Consider the following 15,305-nt stretch of genomic DNA (forward strand, 5'->3'; position numbering starts at 1 on the left):
CATCTTCTTCCTTTTCTTTTTCTTTACTATCTTGTTTCTTTCCCATTTCTTTGCTTTTGCAAAATTGTTATGCCTAGTTTTTTCCTTGTTACAGCAGTTGTTTATTAATACTTCTTGTTATGCAACTTAGAACTGTTACATGGAATGTTAAGGGGCTTAAACACCCCATTAAACGTCAGCGTGTATTATCTCACCTAGCTCGTTTGAAATGCCACATTGCTTTGTTGCAAGAGACTCACCTCAACGACTCTGAGGCAATTAAGCTTAAAAAACAATGGGTGGGGACATTTTCTACTCCCCTTCCATCACAAACAAAAATGGGCTAATTATACTTTGTCATAAATCTCTCAAACCTACCATAATTTCACAGCATCAAGATACAGAAGGTCGCTGGGTACTTGTTACATTTACAATTGACAATATTTCTCTTACTATCCTAAATATATACGGCCCCACACATCCAGATCCAAATTTTTGGAAGAATCTTTCACATATTGTCTCTGAACATTCCTCAAACAATTTACTAATAGGTGGTGACTGCAACCAAATTCTCGATCCATTTTTGGACAGACGTTCCACATCACGTTTCATTCCACATGCCTCCCACAAAGGTATTAAAAACTTTATTTTACAGCATTCTCTCTCTGATTCCTGGAGAGTATGCAATCCCGACCTCTTGCAATACTCTTTTTATTCTCCTACCCACCATTCCCATTCTAGGCTTGATTATGTCTTTCTGAGTAAAGGTTTATTGCAACACATTGTCAACTCTGAAATCGGTGCTATTTTGATCTCAGATCACGCACCTGTGATTACTGACCTTGATCTTTTTCTTAATGGTTCTAAAACATCTTCCTGGAGGTTTAATAACTTTCTACTTTCAGATGCTACTTTTATCGCTTCCTACAGTAAGTTTATAGGAGAATACTTTCACATCAACGATAGTAATCAACTATCATTTCATTTTGTGTGGGATGCATTCAAAGCAGCCTCTAGGGGTTTCATCATAAGTTATGCTCACTCAAAAAAAAAAGTCTGCTCAACAAAAATCGACTTCCATCCTTGAAAATATAATGTCCAAAGAACATGAATACTATAGTCCCAAAACTAGTAAATCACATCTTGAAGCACTAGTCTCAGCTAAAATGGAGTTTAACCAATATACCACTGAACAAGCATGCGGCACCCTCCTGAAAATAAATACCAGATATTATGGTGGTAACAATAAAGCTGGTTCTCTTCTAGCTCGATATTTGAAACAAAGAAAAGAAAAAACAACTATTAAATCTATCACAGATAACAATGGTGTTAAATACTTTAGAGATAAAGATATAGCATTGTGTTTCGCTTTTTACTATAAGGACCTGTACACTCCAGAACACATACCAACAGTTGAATCTCTCCACCAATATTTCTCTAATCTCAAACCAAGAGACCCATTGCAGATTGACCTCTCATCTTTAGACCAACCCCTACAACTTACCAAACTATATACAGCTTTACAATCTCTCCCCAAGGGTAAGGCTCCAGGCCCAGATGGCTTCACAGTAGAATACTTATTTCAGTTTGCTAAGTCTCTTTTCCCCAAACTCTTTCAATTACTTAGTCACTTTGTAATGTCAGGTTCTGCATCTGGCTCATTTACGGAGGCCATGATTTGTCTTATTCCCAAAAAAGATCGGGATGCGACTGACTGTAAAAATTAAAGACCCATATCTTTAATTAATACTGATTGTAAACTCTATGCCAAAGTTTTAGCTCTCCGTTTACTCCCATATATTCCTGACCTTATTGATTCTCATCAATCTGGTTTTATAGAAATGTAGCAGATAATTCCTGTACTTTTTAAAATATTATTAACAAGGCATCTAAACTTAAGATTCCTCTGGCAGCTTTATCATTGGATGCGGAAAAGGCCTTTGATAGGGTCTACTGGGGTTTCTTGTCGAAAGCATTGGAATGGCATGGACTATGTACTAAATTCCGACATTTTATATCCATTCTTTATTCTTCACCATGTTCCTCGGTTATAACAAACGGTATCCGATCTCCTTTTTTCCCCTCTTAAAAGGGGTACTCGTCAGGGATGCCCATTATCTCCTTTACTATTTATTTTGGCTCTCAAACCTTTTCTATACCAATTAAAAATGTCTGAACAATTTACAGGGTTTCAAATTAATAATGCACACATCAAATTTATGGCATATGCTGATGATATTCTTTTGTTCATGTCTCACCCTGACACTTCTCTTCCTGCATTCCTGCATGAGCTCAATTTATATTCTGATGTATCTGGCTATAATCTTAATAGAGACAAAACAGTGGTCTTACCACTTAATGCTCATTGCACTGGCTCTGTATTCCTTGATACAGGATTATCTTGGAATTCTTCTAAGATTAAATGCCTGGGGGTATGGTACTGCACTACTCTCAAAGATACATTAAGGACTAATTTAGAAATCTTATCGGCAAAGGTTATAGATCTCACACAGAAATGGTCTCCGTTATATCTCACGTGGTGGGGCCGCTTGGACACCATTAAGATGATGCTTCTCCCTATCATTAACTTCTTCCTTATGATACCTAAACTATTTTTTAGTTCAATTAATAAAATTCTATCCAAGTTCCTGTGGAACGGTAAACAATCCCGAATCTCTCTCTCGAAATTAAAACTTCCTAAAGTACAAGGTGGAGTTAATTTCCCTGACTTTGTAACTTACCACACATCTTTTGGCATTAAGCAAATACATCCCTATTTATCTACACCCGATTGTAACTTCTAATTATCCTAGGGCAGCTGGACTCAAATCACCTATGGAGACATTGTGGGAATCAGATCTTGGTGTTGTTTGGCCAACTTCTTTATCGGATAGAATATGGTATAAGATACATTCAACTGCACGCACTGCAAGCCTCACACAGACCCTATATTTTTTTTATAAATAGACTTTTCTACACTCCTGTATGCCTTTACAAACTCAAACTTGCACAAAATGACAATTTTTGGCGCTGCCACATTCAGCAGGGTACTGACTTTCACATGTTTTTTTCCTGTCCATCCCTATCTACTTTTTGGTCCTCAATATGGTCTCGCATTTCAGCAATAGCTCAGATCTCCTTACCAATGTCATATGAATTTGGGTGGCATACACGATATCTGGAGTTCATTCAGGCCTCTTGGAAAATTGGTGGACCTTTTGCTTTCTATTGCAATCTCTATTATTACTTCTAACTGGAAATCTTCAGAGAACATTACTCTCAGACAGTGGTGGAATTCTGTATGTTATCATCATAGACTTGACAGCTACAAGCTTGATTCAACAGGAACTTTCTTCAAACATCATCAGCTATGGTTGCCATAAAGTAACTATCTCTCACGCACTGCGAAGGAAATTGAGTTTTCTCCTCCTTTAAAAAAAAAAATATCAATACATTTCCTGTTTCTCTTCTTATATATACTTATTTCATCTTACATTCGCTGTAACTAATGTCTATTACCTCTCTCTCCACATGGCTATCACTTGATTCCCTTTTCTATCCCTATAAACTTGGAGTCTTTCATACTATATGGCTGTATATGCCTAATTCATGTACATGTTTAATATGCATTTATAAGTACAATATTCCTTATGCATATATATTCACAACTGCATATCTCTGTCCTGGCAATGTTAAGGTAATGTTCTTGTATTTGACTCGATAAAAAACATCTTTAAAAAAAACAATCTAACTGTACGTTCAACTGCAACTACTCTGGTGTCATCGAAAGGGAATGCACAGGCGAATCACTAGCCTGTTTTTATAATGTTAAAAAACGATCTACCAAACAGCACTCCTAGCATCAACCACAAATAGGTACACACTGAGCCAGGTATGCAAATATTGAACTACAACAGTGGCATCACCACCATGCTAATTTGCAAGTGGGTATTCCTCGTATAATTATTCACACACTCTCTTTAGGCTGTGTGATACATGGATTACTGGAGGCTGACAAGAACGACTTACTAATCTCTGTGTTTTCACTCCACACAAAAGCAATAGGCGACAGAAACAAGGTTCATTGGGATCCTATAGTATCTGAAGTGGTCCTACACAGTCCCACTGCCACAAAGGGACACCTGATTGCCAAATCCAAAGCTACGCTAAATCAACATCACAGACAAGGGCTAAGATTTCCTTGGGGTAGCAGTGTAATTTATGCATAGCAGGGATAAAATGCAGGTTTATTTTACTAACATAATCAGTAATTACTTCCTATAATTTTACTGTGAGGAAAGAACATGCTGCACCCTTTATGAAATGTGGCACCAATTTTTTTATTTGGCCCCCGTCAGCTATAAAAAGAAAGCAAACAAAACGTCAAAGTGAATTATTTGCAGGCTGTACGCGAAATTACATTTCATAATTTGTGCTGTGCAATATTAAGCTGTTGAAAGCTCCCGTTTTCGAAACTTTGCCTTGACTGATTTAAGATGAAAGGAATACTTACAAATTATTTTTAAATCAGTAACTGCTGGGATGGGAATGTCCTCCACAAGTTAAAACAAGGCTGTACACTTTCACTCAGTGACCTAACTGCATGTAAAACCAGTACCTTGACTTTCTGGTAGTCCAGCTGACACCCTGATTGTGAGTGTGCACTTAAGGCCTAGGCTTGCTGATGGTGATTCTAAAGTCCAGAACATTTTGTGAACTGCATGCCATCTTTATTGATACTGGATTACTGTCTGTGTTCTTGGCTGGTGACATGCAGTGGCAGCATGCAGATGTTTTGGTGGATTATAAATACTGAGCAGCATTTTTCTGTTTCAGGAGGAGTACAGCCTAATGGGCCTATCAATGTAACATTCCTTTTAGATGCGGCCCTTGCACTAACATCCCATGTGGGCCACGTGCATGTATGTAAGGTGTGGATGGTAGTGTGGCTCTGTATTGGAGCAACAGTTTTATCACCGACGCTCACAAGGCACTGCACAACTCCGGACCAGAATACCTCAACGGACGGCTCTCCTTCTACACCCCAACCTGACAGCTTCGCTCCGCCGACCTTGCCCTCGCCACCGTCCCATGCATCCACAGAACAACCACCGGCGGCAGATCATGTATTCTTTCTGAGCACTAATATTTGGTGGAAGGTAGGGGAGAGAGGCTGAATCAGCATATTCTACTGCTAAGGGTGAGGGAGTTTCCAGGCAGGGCCTGCCCTTTTGTCTTTCCCGGATTGCTACTGATGACAGACAGCTGCAGAGTCTTCACACTTCATTGTTTTCATATTTGGGGATTATCCTGTTTAGAGTCAGCATTATTACTAACTACAGTGAGGCCCAGTGCTATGCACAAAAGCTGTGTATGCACTGCAGCCTGAAAAAATACATTTGAAAGGAACCCACCACAAACCTGCTCAGGATTATAGACAGTGGATCAACACACCTTGCCTGTAAAATAATAAAAAAGGTCGGACCCACAGCATCATACTTTGTTCCAGTTCTTGACCAAGGAAGGAAGTGCTACACAGAGTACTCAAAGAGTTACTGTGATCAATGGCTGGTGTCTCCATGATAACCTGTCTCCCTGCACAGCTGACAGCTGAAATCTGTGCAACATGCTAAAGAAAGAGAGTCTGGATAATACCCAGAAGCGTGCCTATCATTTCAGAGAAGGAAGATGTGCTCTTGGCCATGTAGGAAGCCAGACTATCCAGCATGAGAAGCCCAGCCATATTCCCAGTGTGAGGAGCACCCAGACAAAGCAGACTCAAACTCAGGTGTGGCTGGTGCCAACTCAAGAGGGGTCACCAGAAACCCTGCTTGGTCCAACTGTGTAAAGTGACAACAACTCCCTAGGTTCCAGGGGCCATCCAGCATCTCTGCTGCAGCCTGATGCACTTGTTCTGCTGCTTCCTGATGTGCTGTGGACAAAGAAGTCATTACCACAGTAGCAGAGGCTTCCTAATGTCCTGGAGGTCATAATTACGGAGGACAAGCATCCGCTGACAGTGGCTGGCCATGCTCCTTGCGTCAGCTACTAGATCCAAGAGGTGAGACTCCAGCTGGAACATTTAACTCGCTTTTACAGAGAAGCTGTGTGGCTGTGAAGGACCACAACATAGGCAGTGCTGAGCCATATTCTCAGTGACAGGTAAACATGAGGCCATTTTGAGAGACTGAGAGAACTGCACGTTTGTGATCCTGGGGTTCCCAGCAGTGTCAATATTACCTTACGTTCAAAATCAACATAGCCATTAAATACTACCACTAAGAAAATAATCTCTCAAACGCACCACACTACACAAGGTATCTCTTGCCCTCATTGTGGTTACATCACCTCTAAACTATTACCTCATATCTACATAGGCCTCACAGCTAACTATTTAAGTAAACTACAAAGGGCCCTGATCCAAGCTGCCTGAGCCATCTTAAGTCCAAAACACCCTGACCATACTGCCTCACCTTGAAAGACTTACCATGGTTTCCAATGTGAGATAGCAAACAGCTCAGGACACTATGCATTATCCACTGTGTGTTGCATGGCTGTAGCCCTGATGAACTCCATGGCTGTACCAAAATGGTGCCCTTCTGAAACCCTTTTACATCATTCCAGCTGACGTGGCACACAGTGTCAGTGCCCCACCACCTATGCACCGTGGTTTTGTTCAAGTACATAAGGTTTAGAGATTTAAAAAAAAAACATCCCCATGAACAACTGAAACGCAGCCAATAAGCAGAGACAGTACTACACAAAACAACAACAATAATAATAATAATAATAATAATAATATCAACCTTTATTTTCAACGACTTGTTTCAGTAAAGAAAAAAAGGAAGAATGTTTTTTATTTATTCCAATATAAAAACGAAATCAAATGGTGGATGGCACTATGGCAGGATTTCAATAAATGCATATAAGCTGAAAATGAAAACAAGTGTGAGTTCCACTGGTAAATACCAGTTAAATGGCTCAAATGGATTTGAAGGACTGTGGAACTGAGATTCTGTGTATGTTCCTTGTTAGAAATGGGGTCTTTGGTTGGCAGTCAGGTTACCCCCTGTCCAAGCAAGGACTCTCACTCTAGTCAGGGTAAGTCACACAAAATCCAAATTATCCTGTGCCCACCCGCTGGTAGCTTGGTACTGAGCCGTCAGGCTCCACCTCTGTTCCCGTGGTAATGGTCTTCTGCTAATAAAGACTACTGGTATTCCATGCTCTGAAGCGTCTGTCTGCACAATAAATTCCTGGGAGTAGTCAGGGGCCTTGAGCACGGGGGCCGTGCACATGGCTTCCTTCAGGGAATCAAAGCACGGGGGCCGTGCACATGGCTTCCTTCAGGGAATCAAAGGCCTTCTGACAAGCCTCTATCCAACTCACCAACCTAGGTTGCTTTTCGGAAGTAAGTTCTGTCAAGGGTGACACAATGGTTCCATAGCCCTTGACAAACCTACAGTAGTATCCAGTGAGGCCTAAGAAGGCTAACACTTCAGTCTGTGTGCTAGGTGGTTGCCAGGCCTTGATAGTTTCAATCTTGGCCTGGAGTGGCTGCACCTTGCCACCACCTACTAGGTGTCCCAAGTACACTACGGAACCCTGCCCAATCTGGCACTTACTCGCCTTGATGGTCAGGCCTGCCTGTTGCAGAGCCTGAAGCACCTCCTTGAGGTGGAGCAGGTGTTCCTCCCAGCTGTAACTATAGACAGCTATGTCAACTAGGTAAGCTGCAGAGTTGGCATCATTGCCGACTAGGACCCAGTTAACCAACCGTTGGAAGGAAGCGGGGGCATTTTTCAACCCAAAGGGCATCACTGGCAACTGGTAATGGCCATCAGGTGTGGAAAATGCAGATCTCTCTTTAGCCCCCTCAGTCAAGGCGATCTGCCAGTACCCTGATGTAAGATCAAACGTACTCAGGAACTTGGCAGCACCTAGCCTGTCAACAAGCTCATCAGCTCGGGGAATGGAGTGAACGTCAGTCCATGTGACTGAGTTTAAACCCTGGTAGTCCACACAGAACCAGAGTTCTGGCTTTGCACCAGGGGCAGCAGCCATAGGTACCAGCACCACAGGGCTGGCACAGGGACTGCTGGACTTCTCAGTGACCCCAAGGGCCAACATCTTGGAGACCTCATTGATGTTGGCCTTCACCTTATCTGACAACCTGTAAATGTTGTTCTTTACAGGGGAAATGTCTCCCGTGTCAATGTCATGGACACACAGATGGGTGAGTCCAGGAGTAAGGGAAAACAGGGAAGAGAACTGCTGTAACAGCTCATAGCAGTCTCCTCTCTGGTTTAGAGTCAGGGCGTCAGAGAGATTGCCACCCTCCACTGACCCATCACCTTCTTTGGCAGAGAGGATGTCGGGGAGAGGTTCACTCTCCTACTCCATGCCCTCATCTGTCACAAGGAGCATACTAACCTCTGACCTCTCAAAATGAGGCTTGAGTCGGTTATGATGAAGACCCCTTAGGGGGTGTCTAGAGATCTTGAGGTCCACTGCGTAAGTGACTCCCCCTTCCGCTCCTTGATCTCAAATGGGTCAGACCAGCAGTCCTGGAGAGCCCTAGTGTCTCTAGGTGCGAACTCAACCAAAGTGGCCTTCTGGTCATAACCTCTTGACTAGCCTCAAGGTTACTCTTGGCCTGCTTCCATAAGCTTTGGGTTTGGTTGCGGAGGGCCAGCATGTAGCTGATCACATCCTGGGAAGGTGTCTGTGACGGGGTGCGCGGGTGGTATGAAGGACTCCGAGACTTATTTTAGATAATGGTGATATTTATTTAAGAATTTGTGCAAAACTTGTTGTGGTCTAGGTTTCCGTTCGGTTTCTTCTTTAATGTCTCTCCCTTGGTGTTCCTCCTAGGCTCCCCTCTTGACTGGCACCGACTTGATGTGGACTCCTGGGGTACCGAAAACAAAGGAGCTGAATGGAAGGTAAGTCAAGCACAGATATATCTCGAAAGAGAAAGAGAGAGAGAGCGGGGGAGAAAGAGAGTGGGGGGAGAGAGAGAGAGAGAGAAAGAGAGAGAGAGAGAAAGAGAGAAGAGAGAGAGAAAGAGAGAGAGAGACCTGGTCGTGTGTGCGGAAGGCAGAAACACAGGTGCTGCACTCAGATCCCTTTAGTGCTCCCCTGTAGATCCTTGCTATCAATCACGTTCGAGGTTATAGGCTGTCTCTGTCCTTCTAGTTATCAGCAGTGATTCCACCCCCTTAACCCCCCACCCCCCTCCTCCTCCTCCCTTCCCTCTCTCCCCTCCCTTGTTCCCTATTTATGAATGGCTAGTGTGTCCTTTAACAAGGGACGTGGCGGAAAGTGCTCGTTTCCTGCGGGCTGGTCCTCTCCTCGAGCCTTGCCCTCGGTTTGGGAAGCTCCGGCTTCCCAGTCTCGTCATCTTCTTCTTCTGCGGGCACCGCGTCTTCCGATACTCTATCTCCTCCTCCTCCTCTCGAGGTCGTTGCCTCGGAAGTCCCCTTCCTGCTTTCTTTGCGTCCGTCGTCCCTTTTTACTGTGCCCGGGACCCGGAAATCCGAGTCCCAGGCGTCTGGTGCCGCCCCCATGTTACCATGGAAACGGTAAACTCCGTCCTCCGACGCGCGCGAACGGCGCCAGTCGGAGGAGTCTGTAGGTGCGGTGGAAGACACCCATCTACAGTGTCTTGGGAGCTTTCTCCCAGCCCTCCTTGACTATGCTTAGCGGTCCCCTGACAGGGTGACCATCGACAAGCTTGAAGGGGCTGAGCCCCATCCCTTTCTGGGGCACCTCTCTATAAGCAAACAGCAGGCATGGCAAGAGGATGTCCCACTTACACCTCATGGCCTCAGGTAGGCCAGTGATCATGCCCTTAAGGGTCTTGTTGAATCTCTCAACAAGCCCATTGGATTGAGGATGATAAGGGGTGGTAAACCGGTAGGTCACCACACCCTCATCCCACATAGCCTTCATGTACGCAGACATGAAGTTTGTGTCTCTGTCAGAAACAACTTCCTTAGGGAATCGCACACAGGTAAATATTGCCATCAGGGCTCTGGTCACCACCGGTGCAGTCACTGTTCTCAGAGGGATTGCCTCTGGATAGCGGGTGGCATGGTCCACCAAAACCAGGATAAACCTGTTGCCCAAGGCAGTTTTGGGGTCAAACGGACCAATGACGTCGATGCCCACCATTTCGAAGGGGGTGCCAAACAACGGGGAGTGGGATCAGGGCGGCTTTAAGCCTGTTCCCTGTCTTCCCACTAACCTGGCAGGTGGGGGAGGCCCTGCAGAAACTATCTGAGGCTACCCGCATTCTAGGCCAATGGAAGTGGGTAACAAGCCTGGCAAAGGTCTTGTCTTGGCCCAAATGTCCTGCTAGGGGGATGTTGTGAGCCAGACCCAGTAAGAAGGCCCGATAACACTGGGGGACCACCAGCACCAGTGCTGCCCCAATGGCCGGAACCTTAGGCTCACTGTAAAGAAGATCATTCTCCCGGTAGATATGGTGATCGCCAGAGGCTTCACCTGCTGCCTGGGCTGTGGCCTGTTGCCTCAGACCCTCAAGGATGGGTCATTCCTTCTGCACCTTGCAGAATTCTGCTGTGGTTGGCCCACCCTCTACTTGCCATCCAGCAAGTTCAGGCAGGTTGCCCAGGTCAGCTATGTCCTCTCCAGTTGGCTCAGGGGCCTCCTCCTTTTAAGGGGCCCCATCCACCACTGTGGGAACATCCGAGGCAGGTTTCCCACGCCTCTTGCCCTTTCTCTTTGCAGCGGTCTGGGCCATTGTTCCAGGCTCCAGACGCCCTTGACTCACTTCCCGGGCAGCCACGGACCTTGTGGCTATGCAGACCCACTCAGGCAAACCTAACATCTCCAGGTGGGATCTGAGCTCTACCACCTTCCAGGCAGTATGCTCAAGATCATTGCCTACAGACAATCTACAGGCATGGCAGGACACTCAGCTACTTTCACAGAGACCCGCCTCCCCCACACTCAAAGGGAACCATGGCCACCGGTAGGTGACTCTCACGATTGTCAGCGACTATGACCGGGTGGAATGTATTAGGGACTATCTACTCTGTTGTCACCAGCTGACTCTTGGCAGTAGTCATACTGGCTTCTGTGTCGCGCAGAGCCTCCACCCTTTGCCCATCAATGGTGACCCACTGACTACTTTGAAGTATTGGCAGCCATGTGGGCTTTAGGCACCATCTCCTTATCTCCCATGGATACTAGGGACACCTCTGTCTGCCCAACTCTGCAAAAGAAATACTGAGCATATGCTCTCTCAGAATCAAATCATATAACCCTTTGTAATAATTTACTTTGCTGCCCCGCACCCATCCATTCAGTGCCTTATTGGAGAAATCAAAACAATCTACCCAAGTTTGTGTGGAAAACTTGGTGCGGTCCCTAAACCTCTGACAGTATTTTTCAGGGGTCAGCCCAAACTTAACCAGCAAAGCGACTTTCATGGGTCCCTCACTTTCTAAAAGTGGCATTTCTAAAATAGTAATATTAAATCCAACTTCACCAGTCAGCAGGATTTTGTATTACCATTCTGGCCATACTAAATATGACTTTCCTACACCTTTCAGATCAGCAGGTACCGTTCACACAACGTATGAGGGCAGCCCCAATGTTAGCCTATGAAGGGAGCAGGCCTCACAGCAGTGTAAAAATGAATTTACGAGTTTTACATTACCAGGACATGTAAACTACACAGGTACATGTCCTGCCTTTTGCCTATACAGCACCCTGCCCTTTGGGTTACCTAGGGCATGCCTTAGGGGTGACATATGTAGAAAAAGGGGCATTTTAGGCTTGGCAAGTACGTTTAAATGCCAAGTCGAATTGGCAGTGAAACTGCACACACAGGCCTCGTGATGACAGACTTGAGACAAGGTTAGGGAGCTACTTAAGTGGGTGGCACAACCAGTGCTGCAGGCCCACTAGTAGCATTTAATCTACAGGCCCTGGGCACACATAGTGCACTCTACTAGGGACTTATAAGTAAATTAAATAGTCCAATTAGGTATGATCCTATGTTACCATGTTTAAAGGGAGAGAGCATATGCACTTTAGCACTGGTTAGCAGTGGTAAAGTGTGCAGAGTCTAAAAACCAGCAAAAACAGTATCTAAAACGTGGTGGGAGGCAGGCAAAAAGTTAGGGGTGACAACCGTAAGGCTGTCAGGTCTAACATCCCTCTTTTGAAGAGTTGGTGGTAGTTTCCCTTTTGGTTAGGCGTGCTTTAGAAAAGTGTTAGTATGGAATACAACAATATATGCACTTAAATAATTGTTGTTATTAACACTTTCACAGTATCAATATGACTCTTCATTCTCCACAGTCATTCAGTTTTAAATCTATTATGTTGTGTGAAACTGTCTTCAAGGGCTCCGGATCATGGTCACCCTGAACATTTGCTTTCAGTATTAAAGCAATATGATTTACTGAATTTGACATACACGAATAAAAGATTATTTTTGTTTGGTATAAACACTGAAAATTATTCACAATAAGAAAACTCACAGTCGCTTTGCTTGTTCTGCGCATGTAAATATACAAACTCAGCATTTCCATCCATCGGCACACTCTGTTCTGTTCACAGACCTTCTACTAAGGCAAGCATCTGGGTATCTCACAGGTAGATTACAATATTAGTGACGTTACAATTCTCATTTACAGCACAAGGATAACAATTCGGCCCAAATGTGAAAGGTTAGCAAAAAATATATCGCAAACTTCTAGAGGTTGGATTTAATAATCACGACTGACAAACAAATGTCATCGGGCTTTAACCCCGTTATAGCCACTTTATCACAGTAAAGAAATGGCTGTGAAGGATAATTGTAATGATCAGCAAACAGAACCTATAGATTAAGCTCCATAAGATTGAGTGCTGAAGGACCGGACAGAAACTTTGGGCCTCATTTAGGAGTTTGGCAGATGTCACAGAAATCCCAACAGACTATTACAAGTGCCATAGAATATAATGCATTTGTAATAAGGCGGGTGAAAAGTATTATGTTTGGAATGGATTAAACCATTTACCAAACTGTAAAGTAGGCCCTTAACATCTATTAAAACTTAATAGTAAAAAAAACATACTTTACTTAATAATTTAGAGTTAAACAGGATGCACGCTTTGTGAAGATAAGCATGGTTATGTCATTGTACTGTGCACTATTGCCTGAAAGGGTATCCAGCGCAGAGTGGATGTACCACTTACTTTTCCATAAAAAGGTTTGACAAAAGGTTTACTGGAAATTTTCAGTAAAAAACCGTATGTTCAACCCCTCACTCTTAGTTACTTGACTGACTAACTTCATGCACGACTCTTGCTGAAAACTTCAATTGTCTAGTTCTCGGAGCACACCAGCCTTTGATGCTTACAGATCCATTCGTAGCTATTATTAATCCTTAAAATGTTGCTTTATTAATGTTTCTCTGTGGTGTGTCAACTTGTCGAAGCAGCTTCTTTCTTCAATTTCTCCAAGATATCTTCTGGCTTCTTTGGTGTTAAAATTTTTACCACTTTTTCACGAGATTTTCCACCCTGTAAAAATGGTGTGTTCTTTTAAACAGGTAGATATTTCATTGCAAGTTCAGAACAAAACAGGTCAGTTTGAAACCCACATGTACACTCTATAGTTTAATTTTCATGATTAAGTTTTGTTATAAGCATGATTTCTGCTTAAAACCTTAGAATTAAAATACATAGTTGTTCTCAATATTATGTCTGTATTAATGCATGTATCTAGTGCAGTGGTTTTTAACCTGTGATCCCTGGACTGTCAGGGATTTGTTAGGGACAGTTTAGGAAACAAAATATCATGATCAGAATAATAACACACATAAACAATAAAGAGTAAAACTGAATGAGTAATGAAGGAATTTGGAAAGGAGGCTAAAAATTAAGTTGGTATCTTGATTTGTGGGAGCAGCACAAGTACAGCAAAACGTATGCGGACATATAGGGAACATCCATTAGAAGCAAAACAAACAAAGTGATATGACAGAATTTAGCAGATTACTTCGTCTTTTAAAAATAAAGTTACATTTTGAAAGATCCATTCTTTCATCAGGAGCCAGATACTCGTGCACTGAATCAGACTCTACCAGACAAGTGAGGTGAGGGCAGAGCGGTTCCCCGATTGGATGAGTTATTGGTGCCTAAGACCACCCCTCGGATGAGCAGTCTGAACTTACATAAATAGTGCGATATTGGTGTGGAGGTTGGGGTACTGTGGATGGACTGCAAAAGATCACGCATAATGCATGGCTGAAACTGATACATTACAAGTGTGTGCACAGGGATTACGTTACACCAAGTTGGTTGCACAAGATAGATCCCAATAAGCCTGACACCTGCCCTAAATGTAAAGCAGCAGCAGGAAATGACATACACATGTGGTGAGGACATTTTACTGTTTTGGGAAACAGTATTTAAGAGTCTGGGGGGTGTGGCCGACCTACCATTACAACCGACGATCCAGCTTTGTTTACTGGGGCTGGTAACACGGAATAGATGCACTAAACATGCGAGAAAAATCACTGAACTGGGGTGGACTGTAGCAAAGAAATGCATTGCCAATTGTTGGACCCGCTTACCTACCCCTAAACTATGGATGCATTCTGAATGCGGGGTACGGCACAACCTGGCATTCTTAGGAACAGGACAAGGAGAAAGGACAGAACGGGATTTAGCACGGGTTGGATTACAGCAGGTACTTGAGGACCGGGTTCCAGAACAGGATGAAGAACCTGCAGAAGGGTAGATCCGTACTTCTGACCTTGGAGGACTGATTGGAGTTGACAGGTAACTGTACTGTTTTGCTGCTATGTATCACAGGTGACTGATATGTGATAGCTGCGACTTGCTTCTTCTTATGCTGGGAGGGTAGGTGGGGGGGTGGGGAAAGGAAGTTGTTTCTCTCTTGTTGTATACATGTTAACTCAATAAGAAGCATGAAAAAAATTATGTACGTATATTTTTGTTTGAAAATTAAATAATATTTAGTTTGCATATCTGCTTGATGCATACGTGTTTCTGCATTTGTGTGTACTGTTTGAAGTTAGATAGGGAGCCCTGGATCCAAAAGTGATTCAGTGAGTGTCTACAGAAGACAAAAGGTTAAGAAGCACTGATCTAAAACATTCAGTCACTACAAGAACTCCGGTTTTAATTCTCAAGCAGACTTTCTAAATGCCAGCCCAACATTCACCTTCATGCTCTCAGCCAGTTGGTGGAAATGAAATTGAAAGAGAATGTTTGTGTTCACTATCCCACTCTGTAATTCCTCTACAGCGACCCTCTCTTTACCTAAATCTTGTTTT

General features: G+C 43.6%; 1 protein-coding gene across 1 annotated transcript in view; it reads right to left on the reverse strand.

Annotated features, from left to right (window-relative positions):
• Nucleotides 1-6,768: 6,768 nt before the first annotated feature.
• Nucleotides 6,769-15,305, reverse strand: part of C3_1H15orf40 (chromosome 3_1 C15orf40 homolog) — a 50,176-nt gene continuing 41,639 nt past the window's right edge. Inside the window, exon 4 of the mRNA XM_069222561.1 lies at nt 6,769-13,524. Coding sequence (XP_069078662.1) covers nt 13,426-13,524 — 99 coding nt within the window. The 3' untranslated portion in view covers nt 6,769-13,425. The remainder of the gene's footprint in view (nt 13,525-15,305) is intronic.

This window comes from Pleurodeles waltl, chromosome 3_1 (genome assembly GCF_031143425.1).
Source record: "Pleurodeles waltl isolate 20211129_DDA chromosome 3_1, aPleWal1.hap1.20221129, whole genome shotgun sequence".
In the NCBI taxonomy this organism is placed as follows: Eukaryota; Metazoa; Chordata; class Amphibia; order Caudata; family Salamandridae; genus Pleurodeles; species Pleurodeles waltl.